The sequence below is a fragment of the Sapajus apella genome, unplaced genomic scaffold (assembly GCF_009761245.1).
Source record: "Sapajus apella isolate SASKATOON/1434 unplaced genomic scaffold, GSC_monkey_1.0 scaffold7, whole genome shotgun sequence".
NCBI lineage: Eukaryota > Metazoa > Chordata > Mammalia > Primates > Cebidae > Sapajus > Sapajus apella.
The window spans coordinates 1,366,055-1,383,883 of NW_022436947.1; the positions used below are offsets into that span (position 1 = coordinate 1,366,055).

At 47.7% G+C, this 17,829-nt stretch overlaps 1 protein-coding gene across 6 annotated transcripts in view; it reads left to right on the top strand.

The window, feature by feature from the left end:
• DENND2A (DENN domain containing 2A) overlaps positions 1-17,829 on the top strand; it is a 110,685-nt gene that overhangs the window by 69,503 nt on the left and 23,353 nt on the right. For all 6 annotated transcript variants that reach the window (XM_032275815.1, XM_032275814.1, XM_032275812.1 and 3 more), the window contains 5 exons: positions 3,516-3,625; positions 4,955-5,024; positions 7,547-7,624; positions 12,721-12,861; positions 14,707-14,855. In XM_032275815.1, the coding sequence (XP_032131706.1) occupies positions 3,516-3,625; positions 4,955-5,024; positions 7,547-7,624; positions 12,721-12,861; positions 14,707-14,855 (548 nt within the window). The remainder of the gene's footprint in view (positions 1-3,515; positions 3,626-4,954; positions 5,025-7,546; positions 7,625-12,720; positions 12,862-14,706; positions 14,856-17,829) is intronic.

The following is a 17,829-nucleotide window of genomic DNA, read 5'->3' on the forward strand; positions in this document are numbered from 1 at the left end:
TCTTCCTCCCTTTGGAATTCTTCCTCCCTTTGGTATTCTTCCTCCCTTTGGTATTCTTCTTCCCTCTGCTATTCTTCTTCCCTCTGGTATTCTTCTTCCCTTTGAAATTCTTCCTCCCTTTGGTATTCTTCCTCCCTTTGATATTCTTGGCTGGTCCTTTCTTTGGTATTCTTTATAATTTAAGTCATTCACTCTGTGGTGATTAATGACTCCTTCCTATAATCACACCCAGCTGGTATTTGCTTCTTTGCATGACTGTGCAAGAACAGTCAAAATTACTGTTTAGGGGACAGTCTGGGCTTGTGAATTACCAACTCAAAGACTGTTCCTGGGCCAACTGGGTTCATCTGTGTCATGGATGGAAGAGAGAACTGTTTATATAGAAAAGAAATAGTGACTATTCTGAAGAAGAACAACTAAAGGACAACTATGTCTATTAATGGTGACTGTGTTTTACTGATTGATTGCTGTCTCAACCACTAGTGTTAGTGGTACCCCATGTCTTCAATTAAATTTGGCCTAGCCTGAGGGGAATCATATTGGAAGCAGTTTTTAAAGTTGGAAACAATCAGTCTGGTGCTGCTCTGTGCCTTTGGATACTCTTCTTCAGAGACCTCCTGTCTCTGACACAGGATAACCTTGGGAAGGCTCGTTGACCCTCAGGAGCAGTGAACAGGACTGCTGGCCTGCCAGCTTCAGAAACTGTCTGCAAGGGTGTTTTAAAGTGGAGCTCAGGCTGGGCATGGTGGCTCGTGCCTGTAATCCCAGCACTTTGGGAGGCTGAGGCAGGTGGATCAATTGAGTTCAGGAGTTCAAGACCAGCCTGGCCAACATGGTGAAACCCCATCTCTATTAAAAATACAAAAATTAGGTGGGGCACAGTGGCTCATGCCTGTAATTCCAGCACTTTGGGAGGCCAAGGAAGGCAGATCGTCTGAGGTTGGGAGTTTGAGACCAGCCTGACCAGCATGGTGAAACCCTATCTCTACTAAAAATACAAAAATTAGCTGGGAGTGGTGGTGCATGCCTGTAATCCCAGCTACTCAGGAGGCTGAGGCAGGAGAATCACTTGAACCTGGAAGGCAGAGTTTGCAGTGAGCAGAGGTCATGCCATTACACTTCGGTCTGGGCAACAGGGTGAGACTCTGTCTCAAAAAGAAAAAAAAATACAAAAATACAAAAATTAGCCGGCCATGGTGGCAGGCACCTGTAATTGCAGCTACTCAGGAGGCTTGAATCGCTCGAACCCAGGAGGTGGATGTTACAGTGAGCCAAGGTTGCGACATTGCACTCCAGCCTGGGTGACAGAGCAAGACTCCATCTCAAAAGAATAAATAAAAAGTGGAGCTCACTAGCAAGCTATTGGAAACAAAAAAATTGATGCAAATTATTACAGAAAAAGTTTAGGTTAGGGCCGAGCGCAGTGGCTCATGCCTGTAATCCCAAAACTTTGAGAGGCCAAGGTGAGCAGATCACTTGAGGCCAGGAGTTCAAGACCAGCCTGGCCAACATGGTGAAACCCTGTCTCTACTGAAAATACATTTAAAAAAAACACAAAAAACAGTTGTGGTGGTGCCTGCCTGTAATCACAGCTACTCAGGAGGCTGAGGCAGGAGAATCACTTGAACCCAGGAGGCAGAGGCTACAGTGAGCTGAGATCACACTACTGTACTCCAGCCTAGGCAACAGAGTGAGACTCTGTCTCAAAAAAAAAAAGAGAAAAAAAAATGTAGATTAGACGTTGTATTTAGGTTAAATGTTATAAACTCCTAACCTCAGATATTCAGATGTGTGATATTTCAAATTACTGTAGGTAACTTTAGCATGATGTATTTTTTTTTAACTTTTTTATTTTTTATTTTTAAAGATGTGGTTTCACCATGATGGCCAGGCTGGTCTTGAACTCCTGACCTCAGGCGATCCACCCACCTCGGCCTCCCAAAGTGCTAGGATTACAGGCGTGAACCACCGTGTCCAGCCCTCTTTAACTTTTTATGAAGGAAATTTAACAAGTATAAACCTATTAACAGCAACAAAGCCTACAATTCTCCTCACACGAAAAAGTACCCATTTATAAGCAAATATGAATAATAGATAATTAGAAATTATTCTTTTGTGTTTCCCACACTTGTATCTGGGGTGCTTTTTAAAAGTAGATTTATGGCTAGGTGCAATGATATGCACTTGTAATTCCAGCTACTTAGGAGGCTGAACAGGAGGATTGCTTGAGCTCAGGAGTTCAAGTCCAGCCTAGGCAACATAGCAAGACTCTGGTTCTAAAAATATATATACGTATGCATAGAGAGATAGATGAAAAAAAATCACAAATTTCTGTTCATAAGCAAAATAAGCTCATGACTTTAAATATAATCTCTAAATCAGACTTTATGAATTCATCCTGTTCTTTTTCTTTTTTTTAGACAGCATCTTGTTCTGTCACCCAGGCTGGAGTGCAGTGACATGATCTTAGCTCCCTGCAACCTTCACCTCCTGGATTCAAGCAATTCTTGTGCCTTAGCCTCTCGAGCACCTGGGACTACAGGTGCCCACCACCATGCCCAGCTAATTTTTTTGTATTTTTAGTACAGATGGGGTTTTGCCATGTTGGCCAGGCTGGTCCTTAAAACTGACCTCAGGTGATTCACCCACCTCGGCCTCCCAAAGTGCTGGGATTACAGATGTGAGCCACCACGCCAGCCCCTGTTCTTTTTTTTTTTTTTTTTCCCATAGAAACGGGGTCTCGCTATGTTGCCCTGGCTGCTTTTGTGCTCCTAGCCTCAAGCAATCCTCCTGCCTTGGCCTCCCAAAGTGCGCATCCTGTTTTTTAATAAGATAACATTTATCTAGTCTTTGATATGTCAGATACTGCATGATGTGCTAGAATATCAGAGAGAAAAAAAGATTAAGATCACTTTTTTTCCTAGTTTGAACATTAACTCATATGACTGGGACACGTCACTTCACATCTCAGGGCTTATTTCCTTCTCTCTGACATAAGAATGTCAGGCTAGATGGTGTCATGCTCCTTTGTAGTTCCAATGCTCAATGACTGTCTGAAATTAGTTGAATTTCCCAGCATAATATGATTTTACTGGATTTATTCACTGAGAGTGTTGTAACAGTGTGCCTGGACTGAGAAGGGACAGCTTTGCCTGGGCCCAGAGATAGAGAGGCCTGGTTGGAGGCTCTCCGTTCCAGATTCCTGAGCCTCCTATTTGGAAAGGATTGCTGGCAGTTTTTTCTTATTCATAGTTACAGTCTAGAATGTCAAGCATGGAGAACGTTTCTCTAAAGCATACTATTTTTTCCTCCTGACTTCTCCCAGAAGTGTATAGTTGGAAGTACCCTGGGGGGAAAATGCCCCAGCAGACAGAGCTGCAAGCTTTTCCCAAGGGAAGAGGTTAAGGTGGCAGTCACCGTGCCGAAAGGTGGGAAAGGCCATCCTTGCCGTCATCTACCTCACTCTTCCACATTGGGGTTTGTTCTTGAACCTTCTCTCACCTTTCTCCCTGCAGTTGGAAAGGTCTTTCAAGTTCATGAGAGAGGCTGAGGACCAATTGAAAGCCATTCCCCAGTTCTGTTTCCCCGATGCCAAGGATTGGGTTCCTGTCCAGCAGTTCACCAGGTATGAACTGGCATCTCCCCTTCCCAACCCCAAAGACTAAGGAGGGACTTAGAGATGGGGTTACAGGTGGTAGACCCCATGAGTCGGTCCTACCATTAAGCAGTCCTAGTGGGCCCTGGCCTAGAGCTTTCCCCCAGGGGTGTTTTTAAAGCTTCCCTGATGGTGGGAGTCACCTGCCCAGCATGCAGGCCTCCCAGGCCTCCCTCTCAATCTGGGGATGTGTTTGTTTCAGAAGCCCGGGGAAGGTAACTTTTCTTAGCCTGGGAAAAGTTAGGGAAACATTGCCCTTCCCTGTCCTCATCCTGAAACCTCTTTTCAGTAGCCTATCCAGCTGTTTCTTGGAGTGGGATCCATTTACATTTCTGCTTCATCACATTTTATTAGACACCAGTGTTTTTATTACCAGATATTTCAGCATTTGGCCAGACTCAGTAGGCTTCAGGGTCCTGTGTTTAAGGGGTACCACGTTCCTTGAGGGTGGCTCAGCAGTCTTTAAGGACTGTCCAAGCCTCGGGGCTGCTGTTTCCAGACCATGCCCTGAGAGAGCTGCCCTGGAGCAGTTCCAAGAGGGGCAGAGAACTGTCCCACTCTTCAGCTGCTCCCTCCCTGAGTCACATCCCTAGATGAGCAGGCGCCACTCACACAGGCTCGGCTCCCTGAGGGCAGCACCCAGGCTCTTCCCTGCTTCAGCCACCAGAGTGAGTGACAATTGTGTTTTGTACAATGGGGCAGCTCAGGTGATGGAATGACAGACAGCCCAGGGTGGAAACAAAGCACCACATTTCCTTTTAGGCCACAGTTACATTTTGGTCTCAGTCTCATTGACTTTTTTCTTTTTTTTTTTTCTTTGAGGCACCGTCTTGCTTCTCCACTGAGGCTGGAGTGCAGTGGTGAGATCTTGGCTCACTGCAACCTCCACCTCCTGGTTTCAAGCAATTCTCCTGCCTCAGCATCCCCAGTAGCTGGTATTACAGGCATGTGCCACCATGCCTGGCTAATTTTTGTGTTTTTAGTAGAGACAGGTTTCACCCTGTTGGCCAGGCTGGTCTCGAACTCCTGACCTCCAGTGATCCACCTGCCTTGGCCTCCTAAAGTGTTGGAATTACAGGTTTGAGCCACCGGGCCTGGCCCAGTCTCGCTGACATTTACTATGAAGATATGGGTGACCAGTGTCTCAGCACAGACATGGACAAGAGGGACGGGGAGTGGCCTTTCCCGCAGCTTCCTGCAGTGTGTCCCCTGGCTGCTCACTGCCACCTCTTGCTGCAGAGTGATGAGGTGTCTGGTTTTATTTTGCTTTGTGATGCATTTGTGTTTTTCCAACCACAGTGAAACATTCTCATTTGTCTTAACTGGAGAAGATGGGAGCAGAAGGTTCGGTTATTGCCGAAGACTACTGGTGAGTACATTTTGCTTTCAGCTGGTAACAGCCGGGTGGACAGCCAGATCTGGCTTCCTAGTCCCATGAGACTGAGATTCCCCGATGGGCCACAGGAGGAGAAGGAGCAGGGGGAGTGGCAGGTTAAAATCGCAGAGAAAAGCCAGCACGGTGGCTCATGCCTATAATCCCAGCACTTTGTGGGGCTGAGGGGGGCAGATCACTTGAGCCCAGGAGTTCAAGACCAGCCTGGGCAGCAAAATGAGGCCTTGTCTCTATTATATATATATATATATATATATATATAAAATATATATAAAAAACAGGAATTGGGGGGCAATCACCTGAGTCTTACTGGTAGGTGGGAATGTCCGTTTCCATCAGAAAGACTTTTATTTGAGCCAGGGTCTCACTCTCCTGCCTGGGCTGGAGTGCAGCAGATCATGGCTCACTGCAGCCCCGACTTCCCCAGCTCAGAAGATCCTCCTGCCTCAGCCTCCTGAGTACCTGGGACCACAGGCATGTACCACCACCACACATAGCTAACTTTTAAATTATTTTTAGAGACAGGATCTTGCTATGTTGCCCAGACTGGTCTCGAACTCTTGGGCTTAAGCAATCCTCCCACCTTGGCCTCCCAGTGTGCTGGGATTACAGGCATGAGCCACCACACCTGGACAAAAATACTTTCTCCATTATTTTTCCTGACTACTAAAAGGCCTTTCTCTCTTTAAGCGAAATATTTTTTCTTTTTCTTTTTTTTTCTTAAGATGGGGTTTCACCATGTTGGTCAGGCTGGTTTTGAACTCCCGACCTCAGGTGATCTGCCCGCCTTGGCCTCCAAAGTGCTTGGATTACAGGTGTGAGCCACCACGCCCGGCTGGCGAAATATTTTTTCCAATAAGACATGCCAAACAGACCCTGATCACGTAGAAAGAACATTTAGAATGGATGCTAAGGAGAGAAGACTCAATTCAAGAATGTCCCCTTCAGGATAGTCACCTTTAAAAGTCAGAAACTTGGCTGGGCGCGGTGGCTCAAGCCTGTAATCCCAGCACTTTGGGAAGCCGAGGCGGGTGGATCACGAGGTCAAGAGATCGAGACCATCCTGGTCAACATGGTGAAACCCCGTCTCTACTAAAAATACAAAAAATTAGCTGGGCATGGTGGCGCGTGCCTGTAATCCCAGCTACTCAGGAGGCTGAGGCAGGAGAATTGCCTGAACCCAGGAGGCGGAGGTTGCGGCGAGCCGAGATCGCGCCATTGCACTCCAGCCTGGGTAACAAGAGCAAAACTCCGTCTCAAAAATAAAATAAAATAAAAGTCAGAAACTTATTTCCATGCAATGATCACAGTAAAGCATTTTGGAACTTGTCATTTTGAGGCCCACTCTTCAAAATCTTCAGTAATGGTGACTCTTTTTTCACTGAGAATATATTTGAGTCTGAAATAAGCTGAAAAACTTTAGAGTCAAGTGTAATGCAAGACACATAGTAGGTGTTCAAGAAACATTTTTAAAATTAATTAGTAAAGTAAAAAGCATGGATAATTGAAAAAGTTAAGTGAGATAATCATTTTGTTGCCCAAATTACTTTAAGGTTAAAGTATTGAGATTGAGATCAGGCACAGTGGCTCACACCAGTAATCCTAGCACTTTGGGAGGCCAAGGTGGGCAGATTGCCTGAGCTCAGGAGTTCAAGACCATCCTGGCCAACATGGTGAAACCCTATCTCTACTAAAAATACAAAAAAAGTAGCTGGGCGTGTGGCACACGCCTGTAATCCCTGCTTCTTGGGAAGCTGAGTCATAAGAATTGCTTGAACTCAGGAGGCAGAGGCTGCAGTGAGCTGAGATCACATAACTGCCCTCCAGTCTGAACAACAGAGCAAGACTCTGTCTCCAAAAATAAATAAATAAAAATTTTAAAAAGTATTGAGATTGGGCAGGGTGTAGTGGCTCATGTCTGTAATCCTAGCACTTTGGGAGGCTGAGGCGGGCGGATCACGAGGTCAGGAGTTCGAGACCAGCCTGACCAATATGGTGAAACCCAATCTCTACAAAGAATACAAAAAATTAGCCAGTGTGGTAGCATGCATCTGTAGTCCCAGCTACTTGGGAGGCTGAGACAGGAGACTTGCTTGAACCCAGGAATAGGAGGTTTCAGTGAGCCCACATCACGCCACTGTACTCTAGCCTAGGCAGCAGAGCGAGACTCCATCTCAAAAAAAAAAAAAAAAAATTATTGAGATTTGATTTTTTCTTTTTTTGGTTTGAAAATTAGCTTAAAACTGAGTTTTCAGAAAGATCTTCAGAAATGATTTCTCCCTTGAAATTATCATTATAATAAACATATAGGGATAACAGACAATTATAACAGACATTATAACAAGCCACAATGGGATAACGACTTACCTTATGGGGTCTTCCAGAGCTACCATATGTGGAAACATCTGACACATGATAACCTCTCAAAAAACATGTGGGTTCTTTTCTTCCCTGAGGTTGTCAACACCCATAATTCCCTTGTGTTTCTTTCCAAAAAGCCTGGAGGCAAAGGCAAGCGCCTTCCTGAAGTTTACTGCATCGTCAGCCGCCTGGGATGCTTCAGCCTCTTTTCAAAGGTGAGAACTTGCACCTCAGAGAAAGAGGAAGGGTCGGAACCGGGGGGCTCTAGAAAGGTCCAGGGAATACCCCCATCTCCTGGGCCTTCCATCATCTTATTCTCTACCTCTACTTCCCTTCCCATTTCTTCACTTCTCTGCTTATCACTCCTTTATTCTCTCACCGTTGGTTCAGGAAATGAGAGTTGATAGGCCAGAGACGATAGCTCGTGCCTGCAACCCCAGCACTTTGGGAGTCTGAGGCGGGTGGATATCTTGAGGTCAGGAGTTCGAGATGAGCCTGGTTAACATGGTGAAACTCCGTCTCTACTAAAAATTTAAAAAAAAAAACTATACAGGCGTAGTGGCATGCGCCTATAGTCCCAGCTACTTGGGAGGCTAAGGCAGGAGAATCACTTGAACCCGGGAGGCAGAGGTTGCAGTGAGCCAAGTTTGTGCCATTGCACTCTACCTTGGTGACAGAGACTCCGCCGTCTCAAAAAAAAAAGAGTTGATGAAGGGTCAGAAAGTGTGTGTGGTACAGAGACGGCAAGATAATTGAAGTTGAGGAATGGAGGGGTGCAATCTCAGCTCACTGCAACCTGCACCTCCCAGGTGCAAGCAATTCTCCTGCCTCAGCCTCCCGAGTAGCTGGGACTACAGACGTGTGTCATCACGCCTAGCTAATTTTTTGTATTTTTAGTAGAGACGGGGTTTCACTGTGTTAGCCAGGATGGTCTCGATCTCCTGACCTCGTGATCCACCCGCCTTGGCCCCCCAAAGTGCTGGGATTATAGGTGTGAGCCACCGTACCAGCCCTTGTTTTTTATTTTTCAGTTAGAGACAGGATCTCACTAGTTTTCCCAGGCTGGAGTGCAGTGATGTGATCACAGCTCACCACAGCCTCAAACTCTTGGGCTCAAGTGAACCACCAGCCTCAGCCTCCTGACCAGGCATTAATTCTTTCAAACAGACTTGCAGAGAAGTACAAGTTCTAACATGGAAAGGGAACACACTATATCTGTATAATTCAGGCTTCCTCTGAGTTCAGGTGGAGGGCGGGCAGGAGGAAGACTTTTGCTTAGAAATGCTTTTAGGGAGTACCGCTTTAACATCCGTGGACCTCAGGTGCAGGAACTCCAGTTCCCCAAAAGAAAGCTCGGACGGTTCTGTATACTCAAGAAAGATTGAAAACAGGCTGGGCGTGTTGACTCACGCCTGTAATCCCAGCACTTTGGGAACCTGAGGCAGATGGATCACCTGAGGTCAGGATTTCAGGTGAGGTCAGGATTTCAAAACTAGCCTGGTCAACATGGTGAAACCCTGTCTCTACTAAAAATACAAAAATTAGCCAGGTGCAGTGGCACACACCTGTAGTCCCAACTACTTGGGAGGCTGAGGCAGGAGAATCACTTGAACCTGGGAGGTGGAGGTTGCAGTGAGCCAAGATCACGCCACTACACTCCAGCCTGGGCAACAGAGTGGGGCTCTGTCTCAAGAAATAAAAAATAAAAGAAGGCCAGGCGCAGTAGCTCACACCTGTAATCCTAGTACTTTGGGAGGCCAAGGCAGGTGGATCACTTGAGCCCACGAGTTCAAGACCAGACTAGGCAACATGATGAAACCCTGTCTCTACAAAAAACACAAAAAAATTAGCCAGGCTTGGTAGGGTGCACCTGTATTTCCGGCTGCTTGGGAGACAGAGCTGGGAGGATTGCTTGAGCCTAGGAGTCTGAGGCTGCAGTGAGCCATGTTCGCACCACTGCACTCCAGCCTTGGCAACAGAGTGAGACCCTGTCTAAGAAAAAAAAAAAAAAAGAAGGAAGGGAGGGAGAGAGGAAAGGAGGGAGGGAGTGAAGGAAAGAAACAAAAGAAGGAGACAGGGAGGGAGGAAGGAAAGGGAGGGAGGGAGGAAGGCAGAGGAGGAGGGAAAGGAAAGAAGGGAAAAGGAAAGAAAGGAAAAAGAGAAAAAGAAAGAAAGAAAATGAATGCTATCAGTGTAATCGGAGCCATGGTCTCCCCTCCCCTCCAGCAGAAGTGGTCATCATTTTGTGCTGGGGGTTGGCCGCTGGCGAGGTCTAGCAGGCTAGGCATTGCTGCTCAGGCCAGTCTTTCATGTGCTTTGTTTGAATGTGAAATAGGGTTATAGGTCGTAGCCTCTGTTGTTGTCAGAATGCTTATGAACACTAGAAGTAAAATAGCTCATGGGAGTTCGGCCAGCTTCCAAGTGGAGGCTTTGAAGTTCACATAAGCTTCATTGCTACATCATGGACAGGACGTGGAGCAAGAAAATGTGCTATCATCCTTCTGTGATGCACAGTCGTTTGTCGTCATGTCTGTTTTCTGACCAGGGATATTTCAGGAGTGCAATGGGATGACTTGCCGAAGACCACACAGCAGATATTCAGGACAGAACCAGAACCAGAGCTTTGGCTAACTGAGCCCAGGAACTCCAGCTGTTTCTAGGTGTGAGGCAAGGGTAGCCACAATGGCATATTGTCCTCTAGAACAGAAAGGAGTCATGGAGAAGAGCAGTGCTCAGAATTTCTGAAGAAAGGAATACCAGTTACATACTGCTATAGCAATGCTGTCTAATGAACCACAGAGGCTTCCAGATTCAACCGTTTGTTCTCCCAGCTGTGAGGTCAGCTGGGGTTTGGGCTCAGCACGTATTGTGAAGAGACTGGGTTGGCCGATCTACCTGCCCTAGAGGCTGCAAGTCTGACACAGGCCTGGTCCACATGTGTCCCGTGCTCCTTAGACAGTGGGATGGCTCACATGTGCTCTTCTCGTGGCAATGGCAGAGGCACGAGAGGGCGCGCAAAACACGAAGGCAGGCCTCCTAAGGCCTGGACGGAGAACCCCGTGTTGACACTTCTACACTGCCCAGTGTCCCACAAGCTTTTATTCTTTTTTGTTGTTGTTGTTGCCCAGGCTGCAATGCAGGGGCATGATCATAGCTCACTGCAGCCTCAAATTCCTGGCCCAAGCAATTCTCCTGCCTCAGCCTCCCAAGTAGCTGGGATTACAATTGTGTGCCACCTTACCCAGCTTCATAAATGGCATTTTAATTTAGACTCTGTTTTACAATTAGATTGTGGAGAGTTTAGATTTTTTAGTTGTTTAGTAGTAACTTTATTGAGATATAATTCACATACCATACAATTCACTCATTTAAAGTTCACAGTTTGCTGAGCACAGTGGCAAGTGCCTGTAGTCTCAGCTACTCAGGAGGCTGATATAGGAGGACACTTGAGCCCAGAAGTTGAAGGCAAGTCTGGGCAACCTAGCAAGACCCCCATGTCTAAAAGAATGAAAATAAAAAGTATACATAGTGCAATGGCTATTATGTATTCACAGAGTTATACAACCATCACTACAATTTTACTTTTTTTTTTTTTTTGAGACAGAGTCTTGCTCTGTTGCCCAGGCTAGAGTGGAGTGGCGCGATCTCGGCTCACTGCAACCTCTGCCTCCCAGGTTCGGGCGATTCTTCTGCCTCAGCCTCCCGAGTAGCTGGGATTACAGGCGTGTACCACCACACCCGGCTAATTTTTGTATTTTTAAGGAGATGGGGTTTCACCATGTTGGTCAGGATGGTCTCGAACTCTTGACCTCATGATCCACCTGCCTCAGCCTCCTAAAGTGCTGGGATTACTTTGGGAGGCTGAGGCGGGTGGATCATGACGTCGCTGCACCCGGCCAATCACTACAATTTTAGAACATTTTCATCACCCCAACAAAAAATCCTATACCTACTAGCAGTCACTCCTCAACTCTAAGCAACCTCCAGTCCACTTTCTGTTTCTCTGGATTTTTCTATTTTGGACATTTCATCTAAATGGAATCTTTTTTTTTTTTTTTTTTTTTTTTTGAGACAGAGTCTCACTCTGTTGCCAGGCTGGAGTGCAGTGGCACAATTTCAGCTCACTGCAACCTCCGCCTCCCGGTTCAAGCAATTCTCCTGCCTCAGCCTCCCAAGTAGCTGGGACTACAGGCGCACACCACCACGCCCAGCTAATGTTTGTATTTTCAGTAGAGACGGGGTTTTGCCATCTTGGCCAGGATGGTCTCAATCTCTTTACCTCGTGATCCGCCCACCTCGGCTTCCCAAAGTGCTGGGATTACAGGCTTGAGCCATCGCGCCCGGCCCTAAATGGAATCTTATACACGAGATGGCCTTTTACGACTGGCTTCTTTCACTTAGCACAACGTTTTCAAGAGTCATCCAAGTTATAGCATGTATCAGCGCTTTGATGGTTAAATAATATTCCATTATATGGATATAGCACATTTCGTTTATCACTTCATCAGTTAATGGACATTTAAGTTTTTTCTGTGTTTTGGCTATGATGTATAATGCCACTACAAACAATCATGTACAAATTTTTATGTGAACATATATGTTTTCATTTCTTTTGGGTAGGTACCTAGGAATGCTATGTGCTAGGTCATATGGTAGCTCTATGTTTAACCTTTTGAGGAATTACCAGACTGTTCTCCAGAGTGGCTTCACTATTTTACGTTCCCAACAGCAGTGTATGAGAGTTCTAATTTCTCCATGTCCTTGCCAACACTTGTTATTATCCGTCTTTTAATTAAAGTCATCTTAATGGGTGTGAAGTGGTATCTCATGGTGCTTTTGATTTGTATTTTCCTGATGGCTATCCCCTCCCATGACATTTTAATTCCATAAATAAACTGTATATCTGTTTACGCACTGTGACCCCTTGGAGGGCTACAAACCATTATAATATCTTAAGATTTTTCATTCCTCCCAAAAGCCAGTTCTTACTTAGGGTGATATTACCCCCATTGGGAATGGATGTATTAGCACAACCAGTCACATGACCAAACCCTAAGTGAAAGGAGCAAGGAACAAGACTTCACTCCTTGAGTAGAAGGAGCTGCAACGCTGCATGGCAAAGGGTGTGGACACAGCAGGGAGAAGAACTGGGGACAATCATGCGTAGGGTCAGAGGGCCTGTCATATAAGTTTTGACCTCATGGGGAAAGCAGAGCTTCTTGAGTCACCATGGCAGGCCCACTTCTAGAACTGAGCTACGCCTTGGTGCCCTGGCTTCAGAATAGCTAAGCTGCCTTTCTGACCCTTGCAGATCTTAGATGAGGTGGAGAAAAGACGAGGAATCTCTCCTGCCCTGGTTCAGCCACTCATGAGAAGTGTCATGGAAGCCCCTTTCCCAGCCCTGGGCAAAACCATCCTTGTCAAGAACTTCCTGCCAGGTTCAGGAACTGAGGTAAGTTGTCAGACTCCTTCCTTCTCCCTGCAGAGGTAGCCAAGTCCCTGTGCTCAGAGGGGCTGCCTTTCAGTCAGCAGTCTAATTCCGGGGTGTCCTCTCCCCACCCCGTAGGCTGGCCCAGATCACTCATCATAAGTTCCACCCTTAATCCATCCAGCCTGGATCTCTGCCCAAGATGGCAAGCCCAAAACTGTGCCATGGCAGCTGGGGTGTTCTTTGCATGACGTTGGCCTCAGATTAGGGACCTGCACTGAACATGCTAGTTTCTTTTAATAGCCCATTTTCATTCATACATTTTATTGAAATCTGTTTACATTTCAAGTCTGTATCGCCTCTATAACTTTATTTTTGTTTTTTGGTTTTGTTTTTGAGCTGGAGTCTTGCACTGTCGCCCAGGCTGGAGTGCAGTGTTGCCATCTTGGCTTACTGCAACCTCCGCCTCTCAGGTTCAAGCTATTCTCCTGCCTCAACCTCCCCCTCCCAAGTAGCTGGGACTACAGGTGCCTGCCACCACACCCGGCTAATTTTTGTATTTTTAGTAGAGGCGGGGTTTCACTAAGTTAGCCAGACTGGTCTGGAAACTCCGACCTCAAATGATCCACCCGCCTCGGCCTCCCAAAGTGCTAGGATTACAGGTGTGAGCCACCACACCCGGCATGTTGCCTCTATAAGTTTATAATGTAAGGCAGATTCCCGGGGAAGACAAGCTCCGGCACTGCTTATTATTCATCTTAGACTTTGAAGCCTGTCCTTTCCACGCCTGTAATCCCAGCACTCTGGGAGGCCAAGGCGGGCGGATCATGAGGTCAAGAGATTGAGACCATCCTGGCCAACATGGTGAAACCCCATCTCTACCAAAAATACAAAAATTAGCCAGGCATGGTGGTGTGCGCCTGTAGTCCCAGCTACTCAGGAGGCTGAGGTGGAGAATCACTTGAACCAGGGAGGTGGAGATTGTAGTGAGCCGAGATTGTGCCACTGCACTCCAGCCTGGCAACAGAGTGAGAGCGAGATCGAGACCTCGTCTCAAAAAACAAACAAACAGGGCAGGCGCGGTGGCTCATGCCTATAATCCCAGCACTTTGGGAGGCGGAGGCGGGTGGATCGCGTGGTCAAGAGATTGAGACCATCCTGGTCAACATGGTGAAACCGCGTCTCTACTAAAAATACAAAAATTAGCTGGGCATGGTGGTGCGCGCCTGTAGTCCCAGCCAGGAGAATTGCTTGAACTCAGGAGGCGGAGGTTGCAATGAGCCGAGATCGCGCCATTGCATTCCAGCCTGGGTAACAAGAGCAAAACTCTGTCTCAAAAAAAAAAAAACAAACACTTTCTTGAGGTGGCATCGAGTCTCCAAAGTGCTGCTCAGGCCTGCTGGGGCATTCCATAGTAGCCTGGGATTTCCTGATCACCTGAGGTCAGGAGCTCAAGACCAGCCTGGCCAACATGGTAACAGTCCCTCAAGAGACAGAGATGCTCTCTGCTGGGACTCTCAGGGGCAGAGCAGTTTTCAAAAGTCCTACAAACTCTCCATGGAGAGTATAGACATGCTGTTGCCAGGGACAGCTTCCCAATCATTTGGGGCCAAAACCCATTGATTTTGCCATCCTCTCTCCTCCCCTTCATCCACACTGAGTGTGAGACACTTGCTTCCCTACCTCCTCCCCATCTTCTGGCATCTTTCTTTTCCCCCAATCCTTTGGCTTTGCTTTTTTTCTTTCCCTTTTCCCCCGCCAGTGGGTCACCCCTGCTGAGGACCTCAGAGCCCTGGGACTGCAGCGCCCGTGAGAGGCCTGGCTGCGTAGCTGGGCCTCTCCTTCATGGCTGCTCCTGTTCCCTGGCAGGTGATTGAACTGTGCCGCCCGCTGGACTCCCGGCTCGAGCACGTGGACTTTGAGTCTCTCTTCTCCTCTCTCAGCGTCCGCCACCTGGTCTGTGTCTTTGCCTCACTGCTTCTGGAGAGGAGGGTCATCTTCATTGCAGACAAGCTCAGGTACCCCCTTGGCAACTTCTGCTAAAGCGTGTGAATGACAAGTCGGTCTTGCAGCCTAGTCTGTAGAGCAAGTGACTGCCTAGCATTGGAGAGTAAGCCCTTCTAAGGATGGAATCAGGCCGGGTACGGTGGCTTATGCCTGTTACCCCAACACTTTGAGAGGCTGAGATGGGCAGATCAATTGAGGCCAGGAGTTCGAGACCAGCCTGTCCAACATGGTGAAACCCCATCTCTACTAAAAATACAAAAATTAGCTGGGCATGGTGGCCCATACTGTTATCTCAGCTACTTGGGAGGCCGAGGCATGGGAATCAATTAAAACTGGGAGGCGAACATTGCAATGAGCTGAGATCTCACCACTGCACTCCAGCCTGGGCAACAGAGGGAGACCTTCCCCTTCCCCTTCCCCTGCCCCCTCCAAAAAAACCTGATGGCCAGGAGTGGTGGCTCATACCTATAATCCCAGCACTTTGGGAGGCTGAGGCTGGCGGATCATCTGAGATCAGGAGTTCAAAACCAGCCTGGCCAACAGGGTGACATCCCGTCTCTACTGAAAACACAAAAATTAGCCAGGCATGGTGGCTCATGCCTATAATACTAGCTACTCAGGAGGCTGAGGCATGAGAATTGCTTGAACTCAGGAGGTGGAGGCTGCAATGAGCTGAGATTGGACCATTGCACCCCAGCCTGGGTGACAGAGCAACATTCCATCTCAAAAATAAAAATAAATTTGAAAAAGGATGGAATCAGTTGGCAGCTGAGACTGGAGATCTGGGAGGCACACCACTGTGCACTGCTGTGTACGACTTTTCTGGCATTGGGGGGCTTTCCACTCATTCTGCCATGTGTCAGACACTCTGCTATGTGGTAGGAAAACAGAGAAAAGACATAGGCTGTTGTGGTGGCTCACGCCTGTAATCACAGCACTTTAGGAGGCTGACATGGGAGGATTGCTTCAGTGAAGGCATTAAAGACCAGCCTGGGCAACACAGTAAGACCCCCATCTCTACAAAAAATTCAACAACAGAAAAAAAATTGCCGGGCGCGGTGGCTCACGCCTGTAATCCCAGCACTTTGGGAGGCCGAGGCGGGTGGATCACGAGGTCAAGAGATCGAGACCATCCTGGTCAACATGGTGAAACCGCGTCTCTACTAAAAATACAAAACATTAGCTGGGCATGGTGGTGCGTGCCTGTGATCCCAGCTACTCAGGAGGCTGAGGCAGGAGAATTGCCTGAACCCAGGAGGCAGAGGTTGCGGTGAGGCGAGATCGCCCCATTGCACTCCAGCCTGGGCAATAAGAGCGAAACTCCGTCTCAAAAAAAAAAAAAATTAGCCAGGTATGGTGGCTTGAGCCTGTAGTCTGCTACTCCGGAGGCTGAGGCAGGAAGATCACTTGAGCCCAGAAGTTCAAGGTTCTAGTGAGCTACGATCATGCTACTACTGCACTCCAGCCTGGGCAACAGAACGAGACCTCATCTCAAAAAAAAAAAAAAGACACAGACTTGTCTTAGTGCAGTAGGGTAACAGAGACATGAGCAGACTATCCAGGACCACATGTGAGGCAGGTGGAGGCAGTGAGTTCTGGAGACCAAGGGAGGGTACTCACTCCCAGGGACGCGAGTTCTGAGCACCAACACTCAGAGCAAATAGCACTTTGCAGGCAAAAGGAGCCGTCCTGCAGAGATACGGGGACGGGGAGGCCCAGCCGTCCCCTTCAGAACTGTAAAGTCGGCCAGGCATGGTGGCTCATGACTGTAATCTCAGCACTTCAGGAGGCCAAGGCGGGTGGATCACTTGAGGTCAGAAGTTTGAGACCAGCCTGACCAACATGGTGAAACTCTGTCTCTACTAAAAATACAAAAAAAAAAAATTAGCTGGGTATGGTTGTGCACACCTATAATCGCAGCTACTTGGGAAGCTGAGGCAGGAGAATCCCTTGAACCCGGGAGGCAGAGGTTGCAGTGAGTCAAGATTGCACCATTGTACTCCAGCCTGGGTGACTGGAGTGAAACTCAAAAAAAAAAGAAAAAAGAGGCCGGGCGCGGTGGCTCAAGCCTGTAATCCCAGCACTTTGGGAGGCCGAGGTGGGTGGATCACGAGGTCAAGAGATCGAGACCATCCTGGTCAACATGGTGAAACCCCGCCTCTACTAAAACTACAAAAAATTAGCTGGGCATGGTGGTGCGTGCCTGTAATCCCAGCTACTCAGGAGGCTGAGGCAGGAGAATTGCCTGAAACCAGGAGGCGGAGGTTGCGGTGAGCCGAGATCGTGCCATTGCACTCCAGCCTGGGTAACAAGAGCGAAACTCCGTCTCAAAAAAAAAAAAAAAAGCAAAAAGAAAAGAAAAAGAAAAAAAGAGCTGAAAGTAGTTCACTAGAGCTGGCGCAGAGAGAGGAAGGTGAGGGACGGAGAGATGAGCCAGTAGTGGTGGACAGAGGCCAGCTCAGAGGAGCTGCAGGGCCATGCTCCAGAGGACAGACACATCCTGAAGCCATCCCTTCCTCACCATTAAAGCAAATCCCCTCCCATCACACACAAACTCAGTGCCCCATAGGATGTCACCCTTGTCCCAAGCACATTCGATGATTTGCAAAGTCCACGTCACAAATCAAAGACGATCCGGAAGGAAATGCAGACAGGGATTTGTGTTCATTCTGATCTTCTAAAAAGAGAATTCCTTACATTTTCATCATTTTTGAAACACTGAATCAGAGCCCTCTTTGCTTTGAAACTGGGGGCACAGAAGCGTGAGGGGTGGCTGCAGCCCCAGGAAGGGCTGAGATCCGGGACCAGCCAACTGAGTGGCGCAGATGAGGCCACCTGAGAAGTCCATCTGGAAAGAAGCATTATTGCCAAAACCAAAAAAACCGAAGCACTGTGGTTTGAAGAAGAAAGCTGACTCTGAACTATGGAAAACAAAAAGGGGGAGGAAAAAAAGCCGTAGAAGAATGAAAGGACAAACTTGGTCGC